Source organism: Hylobates moloch, unplaced genomic scaffold, assembly GCF_009828535.3.
Source record: "Hylobates moloch isolate HMO894 unplaced genomic scaffold, HMol_V3 SCAFFOLD_17, whole genome shotgun sequence".
NCBI classification, from domain to species: Eukaryota; Metazoa; Chordata; class Mammalia; order Primates; family Hylobatidae; genus Hylobates; species Hylobates moloch.
Window position 1 is genome coordinate 48,206,045 of NW_026652292.1, and position 19,814 is coordinate 48,225,858.

Genomic DNA, 19,814 nt, shown 5'->3' on the forward strand with positions numbered 1-19,814 from the left:
GACTAATATACTTCTGTATTGGCTTTTCCTCCTTCCCTCTTGAAAATGCCTTCATCCCTCCATGTGGAGTCTCTGGCCAGCTTCAACAGAAAAGTCACAGCACCAACTCCTAGGGTTCTGGATCAAGCCCAGGCAAGATGCCCTACACAAGTCTTTATTCCCACTTGGCTTTTCAGAGGGACTCAGGCTAATATACCAGATTAAGAAGTTTGATTTTATATATAAATGCTACAGAGAAACATAGTTTGTTTTTAGGAGGGCAGTATAATGATCAGAGTTACAATTGGATGATGAACAGCTTAGCTGAGGGCAAGACTGGAGGCTGGAAAAGAAAATAGGAAGAGTTTCTTCATATTTAACACTGCAACATAGACATAAAGTTACTAACCAGGAGGTAAATGGATTTTTTAATGAGAAAATAACAATAATGACCCTAAAAATTGTCTAACCAGATGGCACTTTCTGATTGCATTTTACAAAAAGGAAAATGTGCAGGAACGAGCTCTGGCTCCAGGATAAATTATTAAATATGTAGAGTTTGTTTTGTGTTTTGTTTTGTGTTTTCCGTTTGTTTTGCTCCTTTTTCTTTTTTGAGATTGTCTTTAGAAACTTTGTAGTATCCTCACTTCTGGAGATTTGCGGGTAAACTAACTTCAGGGTATGGGGGAGCCTTAATTTGTAGTCTTTGCTAATTTTTTATGACATATAAAACTGCCACCATGACCCATTTCAAACTGTAAAGGGTTTAATAACTTATTTTCTGTGTGGTAGACAAATCTGACAGCAATAATTTAAGCATGCCTTAAGAATGACCCTGTATGGCAGATGCACCTGCAGCAATAACTTAAAAAATGAAGGTTGCCACGTAGAGGTTACTGGGGAAAGGGTGCTAAGTGAAGATGCTATATAAATCGTTTGCTTTTTACAAGCAGTTGTGATTCTCCTGTTCAGCTCACAACCACTGGGGCATCCCTGCATGTAAGTCCTCAATAAACCCTATGTCTTGTTTGCTGGCTCTGGATCTCTTCGTAGGCTTCTTGAACCTGGTGCCATCTCCACTGGACACAGTAGGGTTTGGGCACAACACTTGCCAAATTTCTTCATATTTGACACTCCTCTCTCCAGCACACCACTGCCAATTCCCACAGGAAAGGGCCCTGGCTACTCAGAATCCCTGGCAACCAATATTCTCCTTTCTCATTTCTATCAAAATGTGTCTGCCTTTCATTGCTTGTGTTCATGCAATGTGTTCAGACATCCCAGTCTCCTAAATTGTGATCCCTTCTCCACTCACCACCATTCCTTCTTGTCTCCAGATAATCTAATTTTATGTTAACACCACGTAGTAGATGTTTTGATGTGCATCCCCCATCCCTCTTCAGGTTTTAGAATCCATTTATAAATAGGCATAGAAGATTACTGGTTTTGAGTAGAACTAACAAATAGAAGGACTTTGCAACAGCTGCAGGCTACAATGCAAGAAAATATGAAGCTTACTGCATACAATTCTGCAAATCCCATGTCACTAAAGTTATCTGTGGTAAAGAAGGTCACCATGTGAAGTCTCTGGCCAGCTTCAACCAAAAAGTCACAGCTCCAACTCCTAGGGTTCTGGAACAAGCCCAGGCAAGATGCAGGAGATAGCTACACAGTATTTAAAAGCAGCTTCTGGCATGACCTTAGCCCTGGTAGAAACTCAGCATCTATCCTACCAGACAGTTAGAACTACCTGTCAGTACCATAATATGTATACTGTCATACTCACAAGGTCAGGCAGTGTAAAATAAAGGTGGCTTATCTAAGCTCAGACTCAAGCAGGTTCAGAGAGCTCAAGTGAGCAACACAAACAGGAACACTGGCCCTGCCAGGCATCATGCCTTGCAGACCTGCCACCTGCTAGAGCTTTAGAGCAGCATCTCGAAGGTGTGGCTGATGCATCAGTTTTGGAGATGCCCCCACTGTGGGAAGGCAGCATCACTCTTCAGGATGCCACTTATACCCAAGCCAATGGTTATTATGTGGCGCTACATCACCAATGGCTAGAATTCGTGGATCCAGGAACCAATGGGAAGCTGTAGGAGCCCATTCACCATTACTCCCAGTCTCCCACCTGGAGGATTGTGATTTTTCTCTGCAATGTTAGGCATTCATAGTCCAAGTCTTTGATCCCAGAAGGGAGCTCTTCCCCCAGGTAATGCAGTAAGAGTTCCACCAAACTTAAAGCTATAGTTGACATCTAGTCACTTTGGGCTCATCATGATGGTAATCTAGATGGCCTAAAAAGCAGTTACAATACCCGCAAGGTTAATTGACCCTGATTATCATGAGGAAGTAGAACTGCTGCTACATACAAGGAGCAAGGAGAAACATGTTTGTTTGGTACTCAGGGCCTCTCTTGGTATTCATGGGTCTAGCAGTGAGTCAGCAAGTATAGCAGCTACTTCCTGAGAAGGACATAATGCTCAAAGCTCAGACTCTACAGGGACTGAAAATATGGGGCAACTATGTGAGCCACCTAATTGAGTAGAAGTGCTAGCTAAGAGGAGAGGTGTCTAAAATGGATAGTGGAAGATTATCAGCTATCATTTCAAAGGCAGCAGCAGTGTGGGAACTGTTATTTATCCCACTAACTCTCCCATTAACTGTGACAAGGTTGTGCTTGGATGCAATAAACTTAATGGGAGGAAAGAGATAAATCTGAACAGTGCAAGAGGTGAACTGCAGTGAATGTGCCCAGACCCCTTCGTAATGCTGGCTGACCCACCCCCCAGCTACTGAAATATTGGCTGCTAAAAGCTCACAGCCAGTGGCCAAAGACAGGTGAGGCCAAATACGTGCTACAATTTGTATTCCAGACCATCTCCAGCGTCTGGGCTGGTGCTGGCTTCTAGCCAAGATGACTACCTTGTTTCGCTTTCTTCCCTCCCTAACCTGCTTCCTTCATGCCCTTTCTTCTGAGATCCTCCGTTAATAAATCACTTTTTACAAGAATCCAATTTCAGGTTCTGCTTCTAAGGAACTCAATTTAACACAAAGGAGATCTCCCAAGTGTGGAAGTAGGGAAAATAATAAAAAGAATTTCAGGTGGCGGATCAAAATGAAAGCCAAAATATTTGAGGACAAATGTTTTTTCATTGTCCTTTAAGTTACTTTGGTTTGTTGTCAGTTTATCTCATGTAAAATACATTAATATTTACCTTGTAAATTTGCCATGAGGATTAAAGAAACAGTATTATAAGAGAGGCACCTGCGATAATTTCCATCACATGTAGGCATTCAATGAAGGATTCCTTTTATTGCTAATACTACTAGTATCCTTTTAAATAGTTCAAAAATAAAAACAAGCTTCTGGTGACCAATAAGATCAGGAAAGCTGGAGCTGCATTGCTGAAAGGCTTGCTGAGAGCGGGTCTGCCCTGCTCTGCATGCAGAGAGCTTTTCTAACATTATTCTCCTCAGATGTGAAATGAGTTCCAGCTCACTAACTGTGGAGCCCCTGAGGTGACTGGCATCCCAGGCGAAGAGTAAAGGAAAGAGCTGTGGGAATGACTGCTGTGGCTCTGTAGTCATTGTGTTTTATACTTTATTTTGCTTTTGATGTAACGGAGCAAGCAGGAGAGAAAAATAAAGCCAAGTGCACTGTGGTGGGAGGTTTCTTTCTGTTTTAGACTGCCCTGCTTGGGTGAACTATGGTGCGCATCTTTTTAAAATTGGACAGCATCTTACTATACAGAGAATAGATGACTACTAGAGATAACGATAGGTAAAATAGATAAATACTATATTAACACTTTTACTGCTGTTAATGAAAAACTGTTCACCAGCCCTATTGTCTTTTGAGGTATCCAAAGTTGTCGTGTTAGAATAATCAAACTCAACAGGTAAAAAGCTGTGGACCTGAGAAAATATGGATTTAAAAAAAATAGAAAGATTAAAATCCTCAAGGATAGGCAGAAAAAATGTACACAGTTCATGAAATAAGATTACTATAAAATGCTTTCGTCATTCAGAAGTATGACCCAATGTGAGCCAAACTACATACAACAAAAATTAATATCATAGCAAAATTCATGGATAATGGTGTGGCAGGCACTGTTGCTTGTTTGTTCATCAGCTATTTCCAACCCCATCCTCCCATGCTACCTTCTACCTAAGAGGCAATGCCAGATACATTCTTGCCCTCTTACGATGACAAGGAACGATCGCATGAAATGTAAGAGACTAAATGTAACAGAATGCATCCGTAATTTTCTGGAATTTTCTTTTCCTTTCTGATAAAAGAGGCATGCCTAAAAGGAATGTTTTCTTTTGCCACACTCCCTTTCAGTTTTGACTCTGGTCTGGCTGTAAGCTATGGCATCCATTTTGAATCCATGATAGGACATCAACCAACAAGCCAAGAATGACCAGGCAGAACAACAGAAAACGTCTGGGTCCTTTATCATATATAAAGCCATGAAAAAAACTCAGCAACAGCCTCTTTTGAATGTCTTAAATGATATAATAAATGTCTGCACATTTTCAGCCATGTCTAGCAGTCCACTGTGTGACTCATAGCAGAAGACATTCCATAGAGATACAAATAATTCCTGGCATTGGCATGGAAAGGTATTAAAAATCAATCCAGGCTATTACTAAAGAAGAGATTGATTCTGTCTCTACCCAGAAGGCGCAAGCAAGGCTTTCAGGATGACAGGTGTTACCAAGGAATACTCAGACACAAGGCATGTGGGTGGCTGGCTGAGTTCACAGGTATAGAGCCAACTGCAGCAGAGCCAGGCTGGCAAACATTTGGCCAAATAGACACGGAAGTTAATATTAGGGAATCCAAGGCAAAGGCCTAGGTAGGGGCCAAAGCCAAGACAGGATCTCCAAGAGAGGAATTGGCCACAAGACAACAGGTTTGTGTGGCAGGGATGGAGCCAAGTTTGGAGGCAGCAGCTAAGATTTTTCAAAGTGAAGTGATTTCTGCCAAAAAATCTTGTGGTACCAAGATGCCTTTTACGGAGTGGCCCAGGACTTCCCACGCAGCCTTAATTTAAAAAATGTTATCTGAGAGGAACAGAATCTCTATAAAATTTATAGAATTGGGTCAGATGTCCCATCACTGTTCCTTAATAAGCTCTTGAGTTCTTGCCATGTGTTACAGTAACTATGTGTTTGCGTATCTCATAAGAAAGAATTAGATTCTCTGAGGACCGAAATCATGCTTTATTCATCTTTGCACCCTCACTGACTAGCAGAATACTTAGTAGTACTTGATTCATAATTTGTTTGAAGAAGGATAATAAAAATGATAGTATTTATTGAGTACTTATAAGGTACCAGGCATCGAGAAACATGCTTTACACACAATAACTCATTTATTTCATAGAAATAGTCACAACCATTATCCCCATTTGACCAATAAAGAAGCTAAGATTTATAGAAGTTAAGTACATTTTCCCACGTTAAACAACTAGGAAAAGTTAGACTGCATCTGAAACCAGGTCATCTCCCTCCAGAGAATAGTGCTCTTATGTCTAAGTGGAGGGAAAGCGAGCACAGTAATTATTTAAGACACTACTGGGGAATGAGGTATTTTTCTCTTCTTTCTCTTACAAAGGAAAGGGGGGCTTTGATTTCTAGAACTTAGGTCTTCTCTTGCTCCTAAGAATAATTGATAGAAGAATGTTTTCAGGAGTCTAGACATAAAGGCAATGAAGGTAAGTAGTGCCAAGAGTTGGAAGGAGCGAAAGTTGGGCATCTTAGGTGGAGGGCTTTGGGCACTGCCTGCAGCATCAGTGTAGCACATGGACTGAAGGAGTAGCAGTGAAGACGGACACCAGGATCCATGGACCAAAATCATCTCTAGACATTCTGGCCCCTTGTGAACCCATATATCTAGCTGATCACAATGTGTGGGTAAAGAATCCTGAATGATGACTAGTACAGAACTCCCTGTCCCTTCCTACATGGAGCATCCAAGAGCCACTTTGAATCTGCTTTAGAAACATCAAGGTGAATGATGTTCCCTGAAGTAGTTGGTTGCGTATCACATTTAAACCTCCAGCAGAAAGGAGTTAAGGAGAGAAGAAAAGACTCTTATGCAGGATGGGTAGACAGCTACTTAATTTCCAGCACAGGCTTTGGGTCTGTTTCAGTTCTCATAAGCTCTCACCACCAAGGCATTTTGGGAGGGGCAAGTATAATTTCATCTCCAGAAACTCTTCATGGAAATATAAAAAATATTCCCTGAAAAAAAATCAGCTTGTAATTGAGTAGCTGAAGCAGGAAACATTGGCTTTGGAAAATGCTGAAGCAAGCACAAATTTAGGGGAAAAAAAGAAAAATGGGAAGGGGCATATATAAATGTATGAAAAGGGAAATTCCATAATTAGAGGAAGAGCCTTGAAAGTTGTGATTAAGAATATCTATCCCAGCACTCTGGGAGGCTGAGGCGGGCAGATCACGAGGTCTGGAGATCGAGACCATCCTGGCTAACACACTGAAACCCCGTCTCTACTAAAAAATACAAAAAATTAGCCTGGCGTGGTGGTGGGCGCCTGTAGTCCTAGCTACTTGGGAGGCTGAGGCAGGAAAATGGCATGAACCCGGGAGGCAGAGCTTGCAGTGAGCCGAGATCATGCCACTGCACTCCAGCCTGGGCGAGAGCGAGACTCCATCTCAAAAAAAAAAAAAATAATATCTACAAAGCTGTGGCCCAAATTTTTATTATTTGGTTTTCTGTGTAGTTAGAAAGAGAGGCAGCATCCTTAGTGAGAATCATTGGTTTGTTTTATCTTTGTAGTAGATTTTCTAATATTATTTTAAATAAAACATGTGTATAACTGTATTATAAAGCCAGCTGTTTAAAGCACCAGGCACTGAGAGAGGCAGATCTTCAGCCTTTGGGCTCTGGTTGTAGCCTCTGGGTTTCACATGAAGCCTCCTGAGTGCTAGAAGCCCAGTGCTGGATTATTGATTCAATTGATTCAATAATGTTTATACTCTGACAAAAAGCTACACGATTCTCTGAGATCATAGTTATGTCCCTCAGACCATAGGAATTAAGATGACCCCTTGGGGACAAATGACTCCTTTTCTGAGAAAAGTTTCTGGCACTACAAGAATAATGTATTAGAGTCACTCTTAATTTTTCTTCAACTTTTATTTTAAGTTCAGGGGTACATGTGCAGGATGTGCAGGTTTGCTGCATAGGTAAATATGTGCCATGGGGGTTTGCTGCACAGATCATCCCATCACCTAGGTGTTAAGCCAAGCATGTATTAGCTATTCTTCCTGATGCTCTCCCTCCCACCACCCCATCCCTGAAAGGCCCCAGTGTGTGTTGTTCCCCCAAAATGTGTTCATGTGTTGTCATCATTCAGCTCCTCATTCCATTATGAAGATACATACACACATGTGTTCATTGCAGCACTATTCACAATAGCAAAGACATGGAATCTATCTAAATGCCCATCAATGATAGACTGGATAAAGAAAATGTGGTACATGTATACCATGGAATACTATGCAGCCACCAAAATAACTGAGATCATATCCTTTGCAGGGACATGGATGGAGTTGGAAGCCATTATCCTCAGCAAATTAGTGCAACAACAGGGTCACTGTTATAGAAACTGATAAGAGGACACCCTGGAGTCCTCCGAGGGTGATGTGTTCTGCATCACAACCACTCTCGCATCATTTGTCTTTCTCTTCTTTCCATAAAACCACTAGTTTAACTTTATTGATTTATAATATTTACTAAACCAAATATTTATTGCTTCATTAGGGGTGCTTAATTTTCTCTTAATTCATTTCTTTTGACTCACTTGGTGTTATTCTATACTGACAATTTGCCATGATCAACACTGTGTTATATTTACTCAGCAAGGTATATAATACTAAGATACAACTAGATGCAAGACCAGAGTCCAAAAAGATTTTAAATGCCTGGACTAACATAATAAAATTAAATTATATTGAATGTAGCATCCTATACATAACTACAGAAAGGAAAGGCACAAAACAGCATTATAACGTTTCCACAGGAAAGGTATCTAAGAGGGCAAGCCCAACAATGCAAACCCATTTTAAGACTCTGATTGTGCCATATTTATTACCATCCTTTCAACCAAAGGAAGTCACATGGTCAAGACCAAAGCCAAGGGCTGTGGAAATACACTCTACCCCCTGGTGGCCATGGCAAAGGTATGTCAAAGTATGATACTACCACAGGGAACTAGGAAAAAATGAAGCCAATGATCTAGTCTACAACAAGGCCTCAGTCTTTTCATGAACAAAATAAGCTTAATACCAAGTATAGAAGGCAGAATAATAGCTACACATGTCCTAATCTCCACAATCTATGAATATATTTCTTTATACAGCAAAAGGCACTTTGCAGACATGATTACATTAAGCATCTTGAGATAGGAAGATTATCCCAGACTGTTTGGATGGGCCCAACATAATCATGAAGATCTTTATATGGGAAAAAGGAGGGCAATAGAGTTAGAGAAGAGGTAATAGTGGAAGCAGAAGTCAGAAGGATGCAGGGCCACAAGCCAAGGAACGTGGACAGCCTTTGGAAGCTGGGAAATGCAAGAAATGAATTCTGCCCTAAAGCTCCCAGAGAGGAAGCAGCACTGCCAAAACTTTGATTTTAGCCCCATTACAATCATTTCAGGCTTCTGACCTCCATAACTGTAAAGAGCTAGATTTGCGCTCATTTAAGGCTCTAAGTTTGTAGTGATTTGATTTGTTTCAGCAGCAATAGGAAACTAACACACTGGGTGAGTGGTTATTGTTGTTCAGTCTCTTCTGAATATGGATACCGCAGGCTTTATTTTTCACATAACCAGCATGATTAATGTGGATGCCAAAGACCATGTTCTTGATTTCTGGGAGAAATCATGAGTCTTGGGTCCTTAAAAAGGGGATATTTACTTGGGACAGTTTAGAAGCAGCAGAATTTTGGGACACTGGAGGGCATCCCTTCTGCTAGATGCTCCACAAGCATTGTGCATTTGACAGCTGTCAAAGGAAGGTACTCATGAGAGGGCACGTGAACCTGGCTCTTCACCAAAGGTAATACGCTAATAAGAACAGTTGCCCTGTGGTATGGATTAGTTCTGGGACCCTCATGAGCAGAGTTACCCAGTAGCCTCTCCCTGCTGACCCTGCTCTAGACCCTCCCCTCAATCTGTAGACTCCCCACAAGTTCCTGAGGTGACAGACCACCCAGCTCTTGTCCCCTTTTTAACTAAGATGACCCTCGTTAGTCTCCATTCATTTGGTACTCTAAGTTTCCCTATTCTCTTTCCACTGACCTGTAATAACACAATTCCCCAGAGCCTTCTTATCTGACAAAATCTATCTCTAGCAAATCAACACCTTGGTTTTGACTACTCTACCCTCTTTTGGGCTAGTCAAGCTTATACAGAGTTTTCATATAAAAGGGATCTTAAATTTCATATAGTTAATTACATAAAAGATATAAAAAAGAAGCAACTAATTCTTTGATAGCCTAACTTCGTTATTTAAGAATCAAAAAAAAAGGAATACTCCTATTATTTACTTTGTTTGCTATGTAAAAGGATCTATTACTTCACTCCTGATGCAATGTTCTAAGGCATAATTTATCAGCAATTAAATGAGATAATGAATTATTAGGAAAATAAAATTGAGCAAACAGATCTCAAATCTTTGTTGAGTAGATTTGTGCACATAAATAAAATGCCCTTAACTGAAAATTTCTGCATAACATCTTATTCTGTTTATAATTTTGTAAATCCCTTCCAGGCAATAATTATTGAAGGATTGATACATTTATATGCTGTGTCAGTGTATAGACTATTAAATGTTTATATTACTTTTATACAAAATTTAAAATACTGGGTTTCAGAGAAAATATCAGCATGAGCAATATCTGCCAGCATGAGCAAGCCACCAAAAGAATGTTTGCCTTGCTCGGCTGTTAAATTTCGTTTTTAAGTTTTAGAAATATTAGATGCTAATTCCTTAATTATGTGGTAATCATAGGCCACCCATAAGCGTTCATTAAGCAGTTTCAAGTCATATTGTGGAATCTGTGACTTTGCTCAGCAGGTTGTTCTAAAGCCATAATTCAGACAGATTCATAGGATTAAGCTTAGGCAATTACCAAAGTTCCACAAATTAAAATGTCATGATACAAAGATTCTGATGAACCAGGAAAAAATGTGATTTTCCAACTTAGATATTAATTGAACTAACTTTAGAAGGAAAGTTTTAACATGATGAATAGAACTTGGATAAGTCAGTGCTTATGGTCAGAGTCACTTTTATTCACTTCTAGAGATTTGTAGGATCAAGACAAGAATCATTATACAGATGAGCCTTCAGTTATTGTCCTTGAGACAGAACTCAACTAGAAAGAAAGCAAGAGCAAGCTAAAGAAAAAGATCCAAAATAAAATGATGGTCTAATAAGAGAAAGACTAAAAGGAGAAAAACATAAGCATGGCCTGAAGAATGCATAGAGGCTGGTAAACCAACAAGAAAGCAGAAAGAGAGAATCTTCTGTGGATGAAAGCAAAATCTTTTGTATCTGAGTTCCTCCAGGAATTGCTTTACACAATCATTCACAACACACTGCTGGATTGTCCATGAAGTCAGGAATTGGGTTTTAGTCCTCACATTATCTAACATATTTTTTGTCTCATGGTAGATATGCAATAAATAGTTATTAATGAATGATTGAAAATGATCAAAAGAAAGAATGGAATGAAGCAAGCCAACAACACTTCGCCATGCAAACTCTAGTCCTGTCCATTATGGGAAATCTCCAAACCCAAAAGAGATGGAGAAGAGGAAAACAACCACTAAGAGGGTTCCACTTAATTCATTTTTTTTTTTTTTTTTTTTGAGACGGAGTCTCGCTCTGTCACCCAGGCTGGAGTGCAGTGGCGCAATCTCGGCTCACTGCAAGCTCCGCCTCCCGGGTTCACGCCATTCTCCTGCCTCAGCCTCTCCGAGTAGCTGGGACTACAGGCGCCCGCCACCACGCCCGGCTAATTTTTTTTTGTATTTTTAGTAGAGACGGGGTTTCACCGTGGTCTCGATCTCCTGACCTCGTGATCCGCCCGCCTCGGCCTCCCAAAGTGCTGGGATTACAAGCTTGAGCCACCGCGCCCGGCCCCACTTAATTCATTAACTCAAGGAAGAACATTTATTGAGGTCCTACTCAGTATGTGTGCTAATACCATAAGCAAGAGCCAAGGATGGTATGTGCAAGGTGGTCACAGGACTCTAAGTTCTATCAGTTTACAGTTCTTTAATTGTACGTAAATATCAGTAGTACCAACTCATCTTTGCTGCTTTTTCTTTCCTGCTTTTTACATAAGTCACTTAATCTCAGTGTAGTTTCTCACATCATTTGGAATTGTATCAAAAATCCTAGAGCTTCTTTACCTACCTCTTGATATCTAAAAAGATAGTATTTCCATTAATACATGATAGTCTTGACAGAACACTACATAAGAATTTCTCGGGATACATAACATTTTAAATCCTATAAATTAATGTTTCTGACACAGAGAAGAAGCTCAGATCATAATTAATTGATAATTAATTGATTAATAGTAATATACCTCACAGGGTTGTTGTGAGGAATAAATATCAATGCACATAAATAATGTCAACAGTGTGTAATATTCAATAAGTACTTAATGCTAATTATTTTCCCAGAGTGGTCCAAATGAACCACTGGGACTGAGGAGTCATCAAGAATTCACCTTGTTTTTACTGAACTATTATTCTATTATCAGAGTTTGATTCAGTTAACCAGAGATGGATAATAAATACTGCTAGAAAGGTCTGTTAACACTACCCATCCTGAGATAGTGAACCACTGTAAGCACCAATGCACTTGAGGTAAACAAGTCATCCTCTTCCAGTGTCAATCCTTGCAACCTCATGACACTTTAATCAAATGATTTTATAGAAGTGATATAAACCTTTTAAAAATACAATTCAAAGCTGAATTGAAGCTATTTAACTCTGCAGAAAAAAAAAGCCTTTTCTAGATGAAGATCAAATGTTCAATAAATGACAAATTGTAAAACCTGCTAACCAAATGTTGAAATTTCAAAAGGCCAGATTACATAATAACACAATATGTTTAGTCCTATTACGTGATATATTTTGTCTTCATGTTTGTTATCATAACATTTCAAAACATAAAGTTGGGAGTTTATGCACTTTTGAAAACTGTGAAAGCCAAAACAGCAAAGGGCAGAGTTCTTGCATTACTAGCTTTGGGCCAGAGACTGGGTTTCTCTGACACTTAGTTATCTAAAAACAGACATAATAATAATAATAATAATAGTAATAACTTTTCTGTTCACTTTACTAACTTTTGGGCACAATTAATTAAAATAATATATGTGAAATCCCTGTGTAAAATGCAAAATAACATTTTATTCCTCATTACTGAAAAATTTTAGAAAAATTTACTTTCTTTAAAAACTAGTCATTGTTACTTCATGCTAAAGAAATTACAAAATCACCATATAGCTCATACCTCTCAGTACCCAGTTGACATCATTAAATTTGAGATAGACTTTGTTCTTAGGAGCAAAATATTTCCAAAATCTCTCAGAATGAGTCCTTAGGTTTTTCCACAAACATACTGGTTTTTCCACAAACATACTATTTTTATTTCATTTGTCTTGAAATATTAGAATGCTTACAAATACAATCACACTAACCGAAAATATGCATGTACATACATAGACAGAGGTTATAAGTTTAATTTGAGTTCTTAGAGAGGAAATGCCAAATTATAGTATGTGTTGTAATTATTTTCCTTCTTTGCACCTATTTACCTCTAATACAGTAATTTTAAATTTGGAGAAGGAAAGGGAATTAAAGTTATGGAAATTACAGTACAATATTCTAACAGAGTTTACTCACACAGTTTGAGGATAAGGTCAAGAAAAAAATCGCTGTCTGAAATGTAACCTCATAAGAATAAATTAGCAAAAATAAGCAGCCTTAATTATCTGCATCATTGACCCACTCTAAGAGAATTTGGAAATATTTTGCTGCTAACATCAAAGTATATCTCAAATCCAATCATGTCAACTGTGTATTGAGAGGTATGAGCTATATGGTGATTCTGTAATTTGCTTAGCATGAAGAAACAATGGCTAATTTTTAAAGAAAGTAAATATATTTTTTAAAATTTTCCAGTAATGAGGAATAAACTTATGTATCTAGATAGAGATATTCTAAGAGCAGAATTTCTTCAAGAGTATTAAAAAGAGACCAACTACATCAGAGTGTATTGGTAAGATTTCTGGACCTGTTCTCAAACTGATAAATTTGAATATTCATGGGAAACATGGCTGTCAGGATAACCTTTATTCATCTTTGGCTCAGAAGAATCTTTCTGATAATCTAACCTGATCAAAAGAATGAATAACAAGTCATTGCATATCTCATTCAATTTCTTTATTAAATATTGAAGAGATAAGGAACATTAATATTTTTATTTACCCTTGGGAACTGGATGAATTTCCCTTTGATACTCTAGGTCAATGATTCTCAAACCTTAGTGCATGTAAGAATAACCTAAAGAACTTCTAGTAAACACCTATTTCCAGGCCACAGTCATGGCTAGATTCTAGGTTTTCAGATTTCCAAATTGGCCTCTCTCGAGCTCTGTATTCTTGTTATCTCTGGGAGAGTTGGCAAATTCAACCACCTGGAGCTGAAGCGCCATAATCTAGAACAGCTAGAGACATTTTGCTTCACCATTAACCACTCTCTACAATGCCCACCTGAGCAGCCAGGTGGCCTTCTGCTTTTTGCCTCCTGGTTCATCACTACATTTAACAACCTTGATTAATATCGCACATCATCAAATACCCAGGATTATATAAGGCAAACTAATTGACCAATAAAATGGAAATTCGTTCTGATATTCCTTTAATAGACAACTTTCTAAGTAAGTGCTGCCACGAAGTAAAAATATTTTAAGGCAAAAATTGCAATGACTTTTTTCTGTGCAGTTGAAATTTTTGCAGGACATATACCAATGTTTTATGAGGCAGGGATAAAAGAGTGGGAAACTAATACAGAAGAGGCAAGTGATTGACAGGGTCTTTGAAAGATTTTATTTATATTTAGTGTTTTCTTTCACGTTTAAGGTTAAGTGCTTTAAGGTTTTAAAACTTGAAACAAAAAGAAAAGCCTCACTGTTTCTTCAATCACAGTTCCTTGCTTCAATAAGATTGGCTGTGCATTGAAACCTTAATCAAATATCCAAGATACCAACTGCTCACTTTTTCCTCCCTGAGGGAGATTACTAAATTACATCCAGTCAACTTTACTGCTTACTTTTCAAGGGATATGCAAAGTATATAGGAGGGAAAGTCATATCTGGTAGAAGGTATAGGAATAACTGAATAATAACTTCTGCTTATAGTCCCTGGGGCTTCTCTCTGGGATGCCTATGGGAACATACACTATCATCCTAAGATATATGCCTAAGAGGTACATTACCCCAAATGACATACACATCCCTTAAAAAGTGTGGCAAGCATCCAAATCAGATCTCTACATAATGTTGAGTAGGATGTATTGCACAACTTTAAGGGGTGCCATTCATGCAGACAATGGGGAATGGAGCTCCTTGGGCAATAATGCAACTGGCAGCCCTGATCCAAGTGTAGCCGCTCCTTTAACTTATGTTTTGTCCTGGAGATACCAGAGAACATTCACACAATGAAGATGCTGCTGATGACAATGAAACTAAAGACAATGACCAAAATTTGTGAATACCTACAATAGGCTGATGACTTTGCCAACATTATAAAGAAAGGACCAGATTGGTGGGCAGTTGGGAGGGACAGATCTGATTAAGTACCAAAGACCTTGAAGGACCTCTGCTAATAATCTTTATTGCTTTTCATTGCTCTAAAACAGGGAATATATGGAATGGGGCTAAATTATTAGAAAAGGGCAGTTTTATTGCTTTTTTCTCAAAATGGGGCTATGGAACTATGCATAGAAAAATATACAAGTAAATATTGTAAACTAATCTAGTGTTAAAATTTTGATTTTGGAATTTCTTCTATTTCTTTTTTTGTGAGTTTAAAGCACTGTCAGAGTAAACACATAGGGAGAGGAAAGTTTTTCTCTGTAGGTTTTAAAGGCTTAAGATATTTACTCATAAACAATAAATTTTGGGGGAGATTTGAATAACCAGATGCAAATCAAAGTATTAAAACTGTTAGTTTTGTAAACAACCCTCCAAATCATAAGACAATTCAAATAATGACAAACTAAGTTAATCATAATGAATGCAAACATTTTAAAACTTAATTGTTGCAAAAAATCTTGATCTACTCCTTAGCAATAATTTCTGCATTTGATGAAACTCAGTGGCCACTAAGATTATCATAACCTAATAATCACATCTCTAGAAACTTATACAAGATTGTTTCCAACCTAGTAGAACATAACATCAGTTTCTGATTTTCAGTCTCCAACCTCACCCCAATATGTAAAATTCTTTACCAGTAAGTGCCATATATTAAAAGAACCTTTGCTGTCAACTGTTTTTATCCTTTAACAAAAACTAATTTTTTAAATCCTCCTGATGTGATATTTTCAAATACTTTGAAATAAAAAATATTTAAATACTTCCATTGAAATCCTCTCTCTTCACCACTCACACATTCTAATATAATATAGAGACATTGAATCATCACAAGAGATCACTTTATTTAAAAATTGAGAATATAAAAAGGAACTACAGTGAAAAATATTGGCTATCTTAATGATAGCAATCATGAATTCCATTCCTGACATAATGATATCTGTTTTTAACAAAAAAACAAATCACTTTACCAATGCTTTCAAAAACTTGTTAACATTAGATCATTGTCAAAAGCCCCAATACCTGAATAATACATTTCTATATTACTCTGCAGAATCTATCATATTTAAAGGCTAATTATCAACTATAAAATCTGGATCTCAGTCTGTACATTTATAGAGGAGTAATTTTTTCAAGCATCATCCTAGAATTTTTATGGGCAACTTAATAGAGAAATTGATATTGAATGAAGCCTGCAACCTCCTCAGGAATGGGAGGAAGTCAAAGTTAGTCTTTATTGGGTTCAACATTCCAATTGAACCCAACCTCGCTGAATGCATGCACTCAACCTTTGCTGATGTAAATATCTACACGAGCAATGATAAATGCTACACTGGTATTTCAAGGATAATAAAGCAGAAGTTAACTTTTAATCTTTGCTCAAATGCTTTGAACAGCATCATTTTTTCTTTCTCCTTAGCAAAGAAGTAGACACATTAGTCATCACACACTGGAAGGAAAAAAAGACCACCTACATGTTAGAAATTTGGCCTTGAGAAGTCAGTCTATTTTCCCAAGCATAATGACCCTGTTTTTAATTGATAGCTGTTAGGGCAGTATCTTAGGTAGAGGAGTGTCTCATGAAGCATGTAGGAGTTGCAAATAAGAGAGGCTTGCTTTAACTGAAGAACTGAGAGGTGTTCAGATGGTGAGTTAGGAACAAAGAGCAGGAGAAGGAAACAGCAATGACTTACCTGTAATACTTTGGTCAAATTGTTAAATAGAGCCTGGCCAGCACTCACTTTGTATTTGACGCCCCTGACTGTGCCATTTTTGCTTAAAATGTTGACTCTTCTTGTACCAAAACCCTTCTCACTCGCAGCCCTTGCTAACACCAGCAAGCTATCCTGGTCATTCTCATTCTCATCACCTTCTGATTCTATGCGGCCATTCTGCTTTCCATCAGAATCACTTAGTCCATCTATCCCACAGATACTGGCACATTCAGAATCCAGAGAGCCTGACGGTTGCCCATCTTCATACACTTCCTTCAGAACTCGCCCACTGTGAGAGGACGCTATCCGAAACCGGACTTTCCGTGGCCTGTCACTTTCTGGCTTCATCTCCCTTTTCAGCATGGTCACCTCCACCCATATGAACAGTTTATAGCATTCTGGATCCGTTGTTATTGCACTAGTCCACTTGCCAGATAGCAATATCAGAGCCAAGTCTAGTGATGGCAGCACTCCTGTGAAACTAACATCAAAAGGAAAGAAGATTCCCAAGGACTTACAGTGTGTCTCTGCTATTAATAATGAATGTGTATGTGTGTGCTATGGTTACCTTTAAACTAAAACCTGCAAAATGATCCCAGCCTTTAAATATTAAATAGCCATGAGGGACTCTTTAACAGGACAAGTGCAAGAAAGTGGCATGCAGCGAATCCGAAAATATGTATGAGGCAAGAAAATGAAAGGCTTGAACTTTGAAGTCAATAGTGGGCATTGAAAAGGACCTGAGCAGTGGACATGTCTCTACTGTTCATTGTCCAAACCAGAGGTTAGAGGTAAAATGTGGAACCAAGTTTGTAGGATAAGAGAAGTCATAGTTCTCTCACAGGACTTATTTCTTATTTCACTCACACTGAGTGATCTTTCAAAAGGGCAGTGAACACGCTGCATGCCTGCATAGAGCTATCAATATTAGTTCTTATTAAATCATCAATTAGATTTCATCTACATTGCATAAGATGAATGTCCAACTTACATCTATCTTTACCAAGCTAAAGAATAGCACGGTAACAGAAATGCTATTTTTTAGCTTTTTTGAAAAGAGAGAACTTTTGCTTTGTTGCTTTCCCCCTTCTGCTGGTAGAAAACGTTGTTCTCTTTGACAGAGAAAAGGTTTCAGAAAGAAAAAATATGCAACAGTGAGGGAAGAATGGAAAAACCCTCCAGGCTAGCCAGATCAGCCAAAGCAATCCAGGTAATCAGCATTGATAAATATTATATCCAAATCACCCATGCATAGAGAAAGTCCCTCCTCATGCTGTGCTCAGTGTATTTTCTATCACTTTGGCAAGCACCTAAGGAACCCGTTATGGTATATAAGGTCATATTGAAATGTACACTATAGTGAGTGCCCCAAGCTGTCTGCACCTCCTGAGGGAGGAAAGCAGCTTGCCTGTGCAAAGTACCACGTTTTTAATTTTTATAGTTTTGGTCTCATTATGAACTTAATTTACATTTATTTTAGAAAATCCAGAAAACAATAGCATGAAGTTGAAAATAAAATCATGAAAAATCTCACTAGATATGTTAATAATTTTGTGTATTTTCTTCCAGTGTATATGGCAGAGATGCTCCATAGCTCACAAAACCAGATTGCCCAGACTCTTGAATTTAAGGGAAAAGGGAGCAAGTGCCTAGCTTTTGATGATGATCATGAGCAAAAGTGATGCATCATTTATGCACCAAGGCAATTGAGACAGAGCCTGCCCTGTCTATGCTATTTTTCTTCCTGCCTCAACTGCTAGTTGCATGGCCCCAGAGCAATCTGGAATCACCATAGTGAGCTTGTCAGAGTTACAGAGAAATTAACAACCATGACCACCATGCATTAGATGATGTCATGGGAAAAAATCAGCCTTTATTGTGTTAAGCAATGAAGATTGAAATTTAAGAGTTGTTTTTTAGAGCAGATATCATTACTGAATCTGATTAATATGCTCTCATATATAAAAGCATATTGCATTTATTTAGTATCTTGGTTTTTTTCAGTCAACCTTATAACGTGAATCATTTCCCATACCATTATTTCTGAAAAACACAAATTGAATGTGTGTATTAAAAAACCTCCTGATAGCCATGTTGTATTTTACTTTATTCTTTCTGGATTGCTAGATGTTCATTATTTAAAATGTTTAGTAAAATAGTGCTATAATTAATATTCTTGCTTAAAAATCAGTGTACATATATCTGGTTGTTTAGTATAAATTTATTTGGGTAAAATTAATGAGGTAAGAATTTTTACAAATTTAAAGCTCTTAATAAAAATTGTCATTTGCTTTTAAGACAAATTGTATAACTTACACTTCTACTAGTATATGAGTGCCTGTTTTACTGCACTTTTGCCAGTGCCAACACTGAATACAGGCATACCTCAAAGATATTGTGAGTTTAGTTCCAGACTGCTGCAATAAAGCAAATATTACAATAAACAGTCACGTGAATTTTTTGTTTCCCACTGCATATAAAAGTTGTGTTTACACTATACTATATTCTAGTAAATGTGCAGTACTGTTATGTCTTTGTAAAATGCACATATTTTAATTTAAAAATATTTTATTGCTAAAAAATGCTAACTATCTCCTCAGCCTTCAGAAAGTCGTAATCTTTTTGTTTAAAAGGGGTCTTCCCTCAATGTTAATGGCTGCTGATAGATCAGAGTGGTAGTTGCTGAAGGTTGGAGTGGCTGTGGCAATTTCTTAAAATAAGACAACAGCAATCTTTCACAAAAGATTTCTCTGTTGTATGCAATGCTGTTTGATAGCATTTGATCCACAGCAGATCTTCTTTCCAAATTGGAGTTGATCCTCTTAAACCCTGCCACTGCTTTATCAACCAAGGTTTTGTAATATTCTAAATTGTTTGTTTCCATTTTAACAATGTTCATAGCATCTTCACCAGGAGTAGATTTCATCTCAAGAAACCACTTTGCTCGTCCATAGGAAGCAACTTCTTATCCATTCAAGTATTATCATGAGATTGCAGCAATTCAGTCTCATCTTCAGGCTTCACTTGTAATTCTATTTCTCTTGTATTTCCACCACATGGAAGTCACTTCCTCCACTGAAGTCTTGAACCCCTTGAGTTATCCAAGAGGGTTGAAATCAACTTCCAAACTCCTGTTAATGTTGATATTTTGACCTCCTTCCATAAATCACAAATGTTCATAAAGTC

General features: G+C 38.0%; 1 protein-coding gene across 1 annotated transcript in view; it reads right to left on the bottom strand.

Annotated features, from left to right (window-relative positions):
• Nucleotides 1-17,561, bottom strand: part of GRXCR1 (glutaredoxin and cysteine rich domain containing 1) — a 153,234-nt gene extending 135,673 nt beyond the window's left edge. Inside the window, exon 1 of the mRNA XM_032135727.2 lies at nt 16,608-17,561. Within this exon, the coding sequence (XP_031991618.1) occupies nt 16,608-16,991 (384 nt within the window). The 5' untranslated portion in view covers nt 16,992-17,561. The remainder of the gene's footprint in view (nt 1-16,607) is intronic.
• Nucleotides 17,562-19,814: the final 2,253 nt, after the last annotated feature.